The following is an 11,379-nucleotide window of genomic DNA, read 5'->3' as shown; positions in this document are numbered from 1 at the left end:
ATAATTATATCGGCGATTCAGGCAAGAAGAGAGATTGCATGGGGAACGGATGCATTCTTGGTGCAGATGGTGTCCACGCCGTCTGAGAAGAAGTCTTTGGCAGACATTCCAGTTGTGGAAGAATTCCCCGATGTGTTTGTGGATGACTTGCCCGGACTACCCCCTGTTCGGGAGATGGAGTTTGTTATAGACTTGGAACCTGGAGCAGCTCCTGTGCATAAAGCTCCTTATCGCATGGCACCGGCTAAATTGAAAGAGTTGAAGACTCAGTTGCAAGAACTAGTAGAGAAGGGATTTATTCAGCCTAGTACGTCGCCGTGGGGTGCACCAGTTTTATTTGTTAAAAAGAAAGATGGAACCCTCCGTATGTGCATTGATTATCGGGAATTGAATAAGGTGACCATCAAAAATAAATACCCTCTCCCGCGGATTGATGATTTATTTGATCAGCTTCAAGGAGCAGCCGTGTTCTCTAAAATTGATCTGAGGTCGGGATACTACCAGCTGAGAATCAGAGACCAGGATGTGCCTAAAACTGCTTTCAGGTCGAGGTATGGGCATTATGAATTTAAGGTGATGCCGTTTGGGTTAGCTAATGCCCCTGCACCTTTCATGGATTTGATGAATCGAGTATTTCGACCTTATCTGGATTCCTTTGTGGTAGTGTTCATTGATGATATTCTGATTTATTCCCGAGATGTTGAAGAGCATGTGTATCATCTTAGTCTGGTACTTGAGAGATTGAGAGAACACCAGTTGTACGCCAAGCTCAGCAAGTGTGAATTCTGGTTGGAAGAAGTTAAATTTCTTGGGCACATAATTTCCCGGGGCGGAGTGGCTGTTGCTCCTAGTAAGGTAGAAGCCATTTTGTCATGGCAGCACCCGACTACAGTGCGCGAGATTCGGAGTTTCTTGGGGCTGGCCGGGTACTACCGAAGATTTGTAGAGGGTTTTGCTCGCCTATCCGGACCTCTCACAGCTTTGACTCGGAAGAATACAGAATTTGTTTGGTCAGAGCAATGTGAGAGAAGCTTCCAGGAATTAAAGAACAGGTTGACGACGGCACCAGTGTTAGCGCTCCCAGAACCGCATAAGTCATTCGTAGTCTTCAGTGATGCGTCTAAGTTTGGTTTGGGTTGTGTCCTTATGCAGGAAGGATGGGTTGTAGCCTATTCATCTCGTCAGCTAAAGGACCATGAAAAGAATTATCCGACACACGATCTAGAATTGGCTGCGATTGTTTTTGCCCTCAAAATCTGGCGGCACTTCTTGTATGGGGAAGCTTGCGAGGTATTTACTGATCACAAGAGCTTGAAGCATTTGTTTTTTCAGAAAAATCTGAATATGAGGCAGAGGCGATGGCTGGAGCTAATCAGTGACTATCAGTGTGAGATCAAGTACCACCCGGGGAAGGCTAATATAGTTGCTGATGCTTTGAGCCGGAAGTCCCACTTGGAAGATGAAGCCGAGCCGTCAGAATTGGATTCGCTGCTTTGTGGGATGAGAAGGCTCCTTATAGAGAGTTCGCAGCAAGTAGAGATCTTATCTTCAGTTCTTGACATTCGGGTAACTGATTTTGAAGAATTGAAGACTCTCCAAAGAAAGGATCCGAAGTTGCTGAACATCAGGAAAAGAGTCAGAAAATCTCGAGGGCCGTTACATTATAGCATGGATAAGGATGGGATACTTCGGTTCCGAGATCGCAGAGTGGTCCCCAAGGACTCTGAATTCAAAGAGCGGATCATGGCGGAAGCTCATGCGGCCCCTTATTCAGTTCATCCCGGCAGTACAAAGATGTATCGGGACTTGAAGAAAAATTACTGGTGGGATGGAATGAAGAAGGACGTTGCCTTATATGTTGAGAAATGCCACACATGCCATCAGGTGAAGGCCGAGCATCAAAGACCTGCAGGTATGCTCCAACCCCTCCCTATTCCTGAGTGGAAGTGGGATGAAATCACGATGGACTTTGTAGTGGGGTTGCCGAGAACGCCTAGTGGGAAGAATTCTGTTTGGGTGATTGTGGACCGATTAACGAAGAGTGCTCATTTTCTGCCTGTTAATAACACCGACTCTTTGGGTAAGTTGACCCGTTTGTATGTCAAAGAGATAGTGCGACTACACGGCATACCAAAGAGTATAGTGTCGGATCGAGACCCGAGGTTCACGTCGCAGTTCTGGAAGAGTTTGCAGGCAGCTTTGGGTACTAAGTTGAAGTTCAGTACTGCTTATCACCCGCAGACAGACGGCCATTCAGAGTGCACCATTCAGACCCTGGAAGACATGTTGCGAGCATGTGTCTTGGAATTCCAAGGGAGTTGGGAAAATCATTTGCCGCTCATCGAGTTTGCATACAATAACAGCTTCCATGCGACCATTCAGATGGCTCCCTATGAAGCTCTTTATGGGAGAAGGTGCAGGTCGCCCTTGTGTTGGGATGAAGTTGGGGAGAGTAGGATAATTGGACCCGAAATAATTCAAGAGATGCAAAGCCAAGTCCGGATCATCAGAGATAAAATGGCGGCAGCTCAGAGTTGCCAGAAGAGCTACGCTGATACCAGGAGGAGAGAGTTGTCGTTTGAAGTTGGTGATTGGGTTTACCTTAAAGTCTCTCCCATGAGAGGTGTTAAGCGTTTTGGTAAGAAGAGGAAGCTAGATCCGAGGTACGTCGGCCCTTTTCAGATTCTGGAGAGAGTAGGGTCCGTCGCCTATAGAGTTGCTTTGCCAGATTATTTTGGGGATGTTCATGATGTCTTCCACATATCATCCCTAAAGAAGAGCTTTGGACAGCAAGAACCACGCTTCGTCGACCCAGCGGGTATTCAGTTGCAACCGGATCTCACTTATGAAGTTGTTCCGTCGCAGATCTTGGATTGGAAGGAGCAACAGTTGAGGTCCAAGACGATACCTTTGGTTAAAGTGGCTTGGGGAGATCCGTTAGTTCAAGACTTCACTTGGGAGCGAGCAGCGAACATGAGGGAGCAGTACCCGTATTTGTTTGAATAGAGAAGGTATGTATCTTAATCTTGGTCACAGTTGGTTTATGTGCTTTCACGTGGCTTGCTTTAAGTTGGTGGTTGCTCTGCAAATTTCGAGGACGAAATTTGTTTATAAGGAGGGGAGGATGTGATGACCCGCTTTTGAGTGTATTTTCGCTGAAATGGTTGTTTTTATTTTAATTAATATATTAGTTATTTATTTTAATTTATTTGCGTTTTAAAATTATTTTTTTTATTATTTAATTGATGTTGTGTTTTATTTCTTTTAGTTGTCTTGTGGTTTTTAATCTCGTTTCAGCGTTTTAGTTTTGTTTTCCAGAATGAGGTTTAGACCTCATCTTTTTCCCTACATCTCTTTTCCTTTTTCCTTTTCTTTTTCCTTTTTCTCTTTTTCTTCTTTCTTTTTCTTCTTTCTTTTTTTTCTTTTTCTTTCTTTTTCTTTTTTCTCTCCTTTCCCGCTCGACCCCCCCGGTCTCTCTCTCTCTTCTCTCTCCCTCACGCCGGAAATCTTCAACCGTTCGAACCGCTGCCGTCCGGCCACCGTGTGGCTCACCGCCAGCACCGTTCGACTCCCCTCCCTCCGGCGCACCTTCCCACCAAAACCCACCCCCATCCGGCCAGCCGTTTGGCCGGAAAAGCCCTTCAAAGCCCGCACGGGTTTGGCTCCGATCCGCCGCCGTCGCTCCACCTCCGGACACCATTGCTTCACCACTTCATCACCGGTCCCTTGCCATCCTAACCCACCTATTTTCGGCCACCAACGACCACCGGAACAGCTCCTACGAGCTAGCTTTCCTTTTTGGGAAATCCGGCCTCCCACCGCCGTTTTCGCCGTCACCCACGGCCAACCACCACTTCCAATAGCTTCACAATCATCCCTAGACCATTCCCTATCAATCCCAAGCCCTAGTTTGTCCCCGTTCAAAAGTGGGTTTTTCACAACCCACGGCCACAGTGAATTTTCACTGTGACGTTGCTTTTTCTCCGCCGTTTGCAACACCGCGTGTTTTCTAAAATTGCCATATAGCGCTGTAAGTATTTTCCAAACCCTATTTTCAGATTTAAAAATATATTGCTCATTCAATAATTTTATCTGCTGGTTGGTTGATTCCGGACTGAGTCCGAGGAGTTCGGGGGTCCGATAGATGGAGGACGGAGTTGCCTGTTTATTTGATTTATGTTGTTGGATTATTTTATTATGCATTGTTATGGCATTGCATGGTGCATGCACGTGTGTTTGTGAAATAGTGTGAAAAGCCTGTGTATTGGCGAAGGTGGTCTTACGGGTGCGTGTGTATCACGACCCCAAGCCAGGATGGGGTATTATCTCGGTGGAGCTCCTCTGGTCACTCGGGAGCAGAATAAACTGAGTGATGTCCCCTGGGTTGTCGCAGGGCGACGACGGGAGCGGGGGCTAGGGGTTGCTTGGCTACGAACGCGCCGGGCGCGGAACCGGGCATCGCTCTACGCACCGACTCCGTGGCCCTTCGCTGGTGAAGGCTAGAGGATGCTTGGCTACGAACAGGCGAGGCGTGGAACTGGGCATCGCTCGTTAGGTGTCACATGCGTAGTGGTACTCTGCGGTGTGGCACTGGAGCCAGGGTGTGCGGATGACCCCTAGGGGAGGTCATGGTGCATACGGATAAAATGGATTCTAGTTTGAGTCGGATAAAGGCCAAATGTGACTTTTGGCGTGTTTTTCGGAAAGGATGTGTTTTTGGGCCAAATGGGATTTTTGGCGTGTGTGGAAAAATCGTGTTTTGTGGGCTTTGTGCATTGGGCATGTTTCATGCATATTGTTTGAGTTCTATGTGTTTTTATCTGGTAGTGTTTGGGTTTTACTTACCTGCGGTACCATTTTTGGTTCCGTAGCTTTTGGTGCAGAGTTTGAGGATGAAGAGGAGGAGGCTGAGCCCGAGGATGCGGCTCTGCCAGGTTGCTGATGCTATGCTTTATATTTGGTTTAAAACTGTATTTGTGTTTTTGTAATATTTTACTTATGTACGTTTTAAACAGCTTGTATTATGTTAAAAAAAATTCTGGTACTTAGTTATGACTTTCGTTATCCGCTGCGTGTTTCTTTGTGCACATATGTTGCCTTTGCACACACTGACACCCGTCGCTAGGATGGTGACCCGGGTTGTCACCATCCGGACGTCTCGATTTTCCCGTGTTTGGGCATGGGGATTTGGGGGCATCATAGTTGATCTAATTGTAGATTGATGAAGTGTATATTTCCATCAGTGCATGGTTTAGATATGACCATCCCATTATAAACTAGCTAAGAGGAATTTCACCATATGAATTGGTGAGGCTAAAAATGTTCTAAAGAGCAGAAGGTTGGGCTTTAGAAATCAATCTGTAGAATAATCTACAAAGGCAACTTTACAGTACAAAATTACTGGAATGTGTATAAGAATTAGAAATCACTTGCTTGCCCGACAACTTAGAAGGCTTTACAAATCAATCTGTACAATAATATACAAATGCAACTTTACAGTACAAAATTACTGGAATGTGTATAAGAATTAGAAATCACTTGCTTGCCCGACAACTTATAAGGCTTTAGAAATCAATCTGTACAATAATATACAAAGGCAACTTTACAGTACAAAATTACTGGAATGTGTATAATAATTAGGAATCACTTGCTTGCCCAACAACTTAGAATGCCTCCCTAAACCCTAAACCCTAAACCCCTAAACCCTAAACCCTAACCCCCTAAACCCCAAACCCGAAACCCTAAACCCCTAAATCCTAAACCCTAAACCCTAAACCCCTAAACTCCAAACCCTAAACCCTAAACCCCTAAACCCTAAACCCCTAAACCCTAAACCCTAAAACCCTAAACCAAAAACCCTAAACTGAAAACCCTAAACCCTAAGCCCTAAGCCCTAAACCCTAAACCCCTAAGCCCTAAGCCCTAAACCCTAAACCCCTAAACCCCAAACCCCAAACCCCTAAACCCCAAACCCCTAAACCCTAAACCCTAAACCCATGTGATTCTTTTAGTTCTTTTATTTCTTTTAGTTCTTTTGACTAAATTTAGTTCATGTAGTTCTTTTAGTTCTTTTTACTAACTTAGAATTCCTCTTAATTGTTGTCTAATATATACTTATCTGATTATGTCCGTTTTAGCAAATGAGTTCTGCTTCTCATTCTTGCACAAGTTTGGAGAGACCACTTTGCTATTGTGGCTGCCAAGCGAAGCTACGGATTTCTGGAAAAGCAAATACTTTTGGTAGAAGATTTTTCAATTGTCCAAACTATAAGATGAATAAACAATGTGGTTTTTTTGAGTGGATTGATCTTCAAAGTCAGCAAAAAAATTGCTATAAGATGACATTGGAGTTAGCTGAACGGAGGCACGAGAGGGTACTTCATGAGCGGCTACGCATCGAAGAATCCAAATTTAAAGCATTGGAGAAGAAATACATGAGAGTGTTAAAAGTATTAATCTTGACATGGTTTTTTTTTTTAATAATAGCTTGTAGTGTACTTTTTATGAATCCAATAAATTATAGTGTATCTCGGCCACTGCTACGACTCATGTAAACCGTTGTAGTAAATGTACTAAATGTCTCTTATGTAATGAGAACATCCTATGAATTGAATGCATTTGAAATTTCGGGACTTTATTCTGAGATCAATTGTAGAATGAATTTGGAATGTATTTCGACTTTGGTATATTTTTTTTTTTTTCGTTGTCCAAAACATGCTATAAAGGGCTATCATTTGGAAGGGAAAATTGAAGAAATTATGAAAAAAGGTAAAATCCACTTTTCACCACGCGTTCTTCAAAGTAGGGCAAAATTATAATTTGACTAGATGAAGTGCCACATTGGTACAAAAACCTTCTATCAAAATCCCATTACAATAATTTCAAACAAAAATCTTCTAACAAAAATCCCAAAACCAATAAAGTGCCACAAAAGTGAAACACCATTACAAAAGTGTCATGTATCTACATTCTATTACAAAAAATGCCACTTCTAAAGAAAGGACCATGTAAATCAAGCAAATCTGCTACATTCCCTGTCACACGCAAAATAATGACAGATTATTTTAACCGATAAAATAAGTAAGACATTTATTCACTTACAAGTGAGTTCTAAATCACTTACAATGTCACATGGGAAGCCATCAATCATTCTAAATGTATTGATGTGTTGTCAGTTGCTTGCCCAAAATCCCTACATAAACAACAACAAAACACAAACATGCTTAATTTCATATCATGATAATAAATTGATAAAATACAACTAAATAGGAATATACCTCACTGAAGGACAATTGTTTTTAACATGTCCCTCATTCTTGCAAATGCTACAACGTCTTTTCTTTGTTGTCTGTGTTTCTTTTGGGTTTTTCGATCTCAACGATTTTGGCCGTCCTTTTGTTGGCACCCGTGGAGGATCCTGGACCGTTTGTGAAAAATTCGATACAACTTGACTTCTTTCGTTTTGGATAATATTGGTTGACTCCCCTCTTTGTGAACATGCTACATGATCTTCCATTGCAAGTAACTCTTTATGAACCTTCTCCAATGCAAGACATAGATGATTGTGTTTTTCAGTTGACTGTGAGCCAAGTTCAACAATGTCATAAAGTTGAATCATCAACTTGTTTTTTCTCATCATAGGATCATCTTGTCCTACCTGAACTTGCCCTTCAATTAATGGTATGTCAGGAATGGGTCGAGCCTTAGCATTAATAGTCCATCTTTCTTTCACCCAATGCTGTGGCAATTTATCTAATATCGATTTCTTGCCAAAAACACACAAGATATGCCGACAAAGAAGCCCCATAAACTCCCACATTGGCATGTACATGTTGTCTGTTCTTCACCATTTTCCAATGTCACATGATAAAGTGGTTTCTCTTTACCACTTATTACCACTCCATATGTCTTTCTTTCACCCTCTTTAGATAATTTTGTAGCTTTGTACCGTAAACTATTGAACAGTTCATCTTGGAAGATCATGAAAGACTTTCTTGTATAAACCATTGTCGCCTCCTCTTCAATTTTAAGAGGTGTCTTCAATATAGCCTGCGTAAATCTTGTCCGCACATCCTTCTCTTTTTCTTTAAAGTAACGTGCATCTATTGCTTTTTCATACTGATACACAAAATCACTTACCATAGTGCTTGAACGAACGTAATCTTTGAAAAATTTGTTCATGCTTTCGCTCCTTTGAGTTGTTGACATGCCAGCACAAAATGTCGAACGCAAGTAAGCCGGAACCCATTTATCCCGTCGGCTATAAAGATTCTGCAACCAATTATTTTCTTCTAGTTCATACTTCTCTAATATACAGCCCCATTCTTGCTCGAACTCATCAGTTGTAATTGTCTCATGGATGCAATGACGGAAATCTTTGTCAAAGTCCAGAAATTTGTTATAAACATGGGCCAAGTGTTCAGGAAACTTTTGTAAAATATGCCACAAACATAACCTATGAGTTGTATGCGGGAGTACCTCTGCAATTGCCTTCGCCATTGCCTTGTCATCATCGGTAATAATAGTTGCAGGAGCTTTACCAAGCATTGCCTCTTGCCATGTCCTCAATAACCATGTATATGATTCAGCTGTTTCATTAACCAATAACGCACAACCAAACATTATGGTCTGATGATGATGGTTAACTCCAGAAAATGGCACAAATGGCATCTTATACACATTGGTCAGGTATGTGGCATCAAATGTAACAACATCTCCAAAATACTGATATGCAGCTCTTGATTGCGCATCAGCCCAAAAACAACTTCCCATACACCCATCCTTATCAACTTGCATGGAGTACACAAACCCAAGTTCTGTGAGTTGTCGCTCAAGAAAGTAAGAATATAACCTTTGCGCATCCCCCTCTTCAAATACTTTTCTCCTCTTGTTTCCCAAGTAGTTTTCAACATCCTTATCAATACAGCCAACATTGAAGTCACCACCTGATTCTTTACTCAACACTGACATAATCTTTCTTGTCGGTACACCGGACTCATTCAAAGTCATGATAAGGTTTTTTTGGACTTTAGTAACCTTTCTATTTCCGCGGAGCAAACTAGCACTCCTTGGTGTAAGTAGAATGTGGTTATGTCCAACCACAAACTTGTTCACCATCCACTTTTCACCATCTTTTTTTACTCCCATAATTGCTTTACATCCAATCTTTGTCTCAGCAATCTCAGGAACTGTTCTTTCTTTTTCTTTTCGACTTACCCGCCGAAATCCTTCCCTTGTGCAAACATAGTCTACTGCACAAAGTTTTTTGTCATCTTTCGACAATCGAGTATGATTTGTCCGAATTGCAAAACCTTTCCGTCTTGCGTAAGCTTTGTAAAATGATTGGGCGTCTTCCACATCGTCAAATATCATACCAATAAATGGCTCCAAAGCCCCACTACTCGAATCTTCCACATTCACTTGTTCTTGAAGATTGACTCCTTCTTCAACATTCAACCCATCTTCGACATTCACACAATCTTCAAGAGTCACATTACGCTCATCATTCACCCCATCTTCAGCATTGACATCAAATTGTGCATCTACACTATCATCATCAACTTTATCACTATCAACCCAATAACTTTGTTCCTTTCATAAAAAAAAAAAAACCACATCGTAAATTCAATAGTTATTAAAAAACAACCACAACCAAATTATAAATCTATCTAACATGGCTCAACACCACCATGTTTGAGAAAAAAATTAAAATCCTCAAAAAGAGTGGAATGTAATATATGATCTAATAACTAACAAAACGTTGAATAAATTTTTTTGATAAATAATTATGAAGATATATGCAAATGATTGTTACTTATATAACATATGGCTTTAGAATTGATATTCCCTAGTGGTTTTCCAGCTACTTATCACAACGTCATTAATTTGTTGGTATTATAAATAGGAACCCGCAATAGATATATGGGAAAAATATATGGGATAAGATTGATCAGACTCCACCAATCAAAGTCGAAGCTATCACTCATGTGGACTAGCTTCGAAGTAGTGGTTGGAATATCATTGGCCAATGAAAAAGGGCAAAACAAAAAACAAATCAAGATTCAAAAAAAAAAAAAAAAAGAATCCAAATTTAGAAACTTCGAGTACGGCTAGAATGGATCATACATAACAACTTCCCATGTCTACTTGTTTCAAATTCTTTCTTTTAAGAGTTTGAGGCGCAGGATGTTTCCTTTCCATCTACTAACCAATTTGTCCATGCTGCCAGAGTTGAGTGGTAGTATGCTTTAGTTTTTTTTTTTTTATCTAACATTACAGACAGGATGCCTGTTTTTTTGGGTGATAAGGGATCAATCAATACATGGCTAAATTGTTCTTCATCTTCCAAGTTTGATGATGTGCTTAAGCCATGCGAAGATCCAGATTTAGTAAGAGCTTTATAAATATAAGAAATAACAAGATTTTTTATATTAATATTCGCCACTTTTTACGTATCTATGGAAATTCATATTTCAAATGTTTATTCTTTTCTGGCTATCTCAAATATTTCAAATGTTTAGCCAAAAATCCAACCGGAATATGTGAATATAACATAACAGAGCCCTTTGTGACATTTAATCAAACACATATCGTGTCAGCCATGATAACTCCTTCTGGGCAACCGGTTGTGTCGGCCAATAATATCCTAAGCTGCGTCGGTGTTGGACTGATATACAGGCGGTGCGAACAACGGTAGCTGAGCTGGTTTCGGACTGAGAAGGGCAGTACGATTCGGAAGGGTGAATGGTTTCGGACTCAAATGGTTCAGTCTCCGATTTACTTCGGCGTCGGTTTCAGACTGCGATGATTGAGTCAGCGTCGGGCTGAGATACTTTCGTCGGTGACGGGCTGCGATTTTGGCCGTCCGCCGGCGTCGGGCTAAGGCAAATGGCAGAAGGGAGAAAACCCGTGGCTCACGATCGTGGAAAGGGCAAACGAAAAACTCAAGCTGAAGCCTTCTGATTCCCTGTTTCACGGTCTACTAACATTTTACAGCTTTCTCCTACGTGGCATCAGATGATTGGCAGGCTGTTATTTGAGTATAAACAGCCCAACCGGTCTAAAGCGTTTTCCCTTATAATTATGTTTGGAAAGATGGAAAATCTAGATGCTTCATTGCTTTCAACGTAGCTTTCCGGATTTAAGGTCTGAACGCTCAGACACTCCCTGGGACAAGAATTGGGCATTAAACGCGGAACTACAAGCTGTTCCATGTTCAGCCCAACTCCAAGGGAAAGGAAATAATTCACTCACGGAACCTGTAATTTTTCTTTCCTATTTTCGGTCTTTTAGGCGGCAGAGCCCACGAAACATTGTTATAAATCACTTATGGTGTCAACTAGGATTCCTGCACAAAGTCTAAGATCTACGTACACATTA

At 41.6% G+C, this 11,379-nt stretch overlaps 1 protein-coding gene across 1 annotated transcript; it reads right to left on the bottom strand.

Annotated features, from left to right (window-relative positions):
• Positions 1-6,812: 6,812 nt before the first annotated feature.
• Positions 6,813-9,723, bottom strand: LOC122317293 (protein FAR1-RELATED SEQUENCE 5-like). The gene is made up of 3 exons (XM_043134288.1): positions 7,278-9,723; positions 7,124-7,192; positions 6,813-7,034 (listed from the first exon to the last, which is right to left on the bottom strand). The coding sequence occupies exon 1, from the start codon at positions 9,370-9,372 to the stop codon at positions 7,753-7,755; it is 1,620 nt and encodes a 539-aa protein (XP_042990222.1). The 5' UTR covers positions 9,373-9,723; the 3' UTR covers positions 6,813-7,034; positions 7,124-7,192; positions 7,278-7,752.
• Positions 9,724-11,379: the final 1,656 nt, after the last annotated feature.

This window comes from Carya illinoinensis, chromosome 7 (genome assembly GCF_018687715.1).
Source record: "Carya illinoinensis cultivar Pawnee chromosome 7, C.illinoinensisPawnee_v1, whole genome shotgun sequence".
NCBI lineage: Eukaryota > Viridiplantae > Streptophyta > Magnoliopsida > Fagales > Juglandaceae > Carya > Carya illinoinensis.
The sequence above is the reverse complement of the archived record's forward strand: the minus strand, read 5'-3'. Positions and strand labels throughout refer to the sequence as shown.

Coding starts and splice junctions, on each gene's coding strand:
- LOC122317293 (XM_043134288.1), bottom strand. CDS start 9,372: ATGATATTTGACGATGTGGAAGACGCCCAATCATTTTACAAAGCTTAC.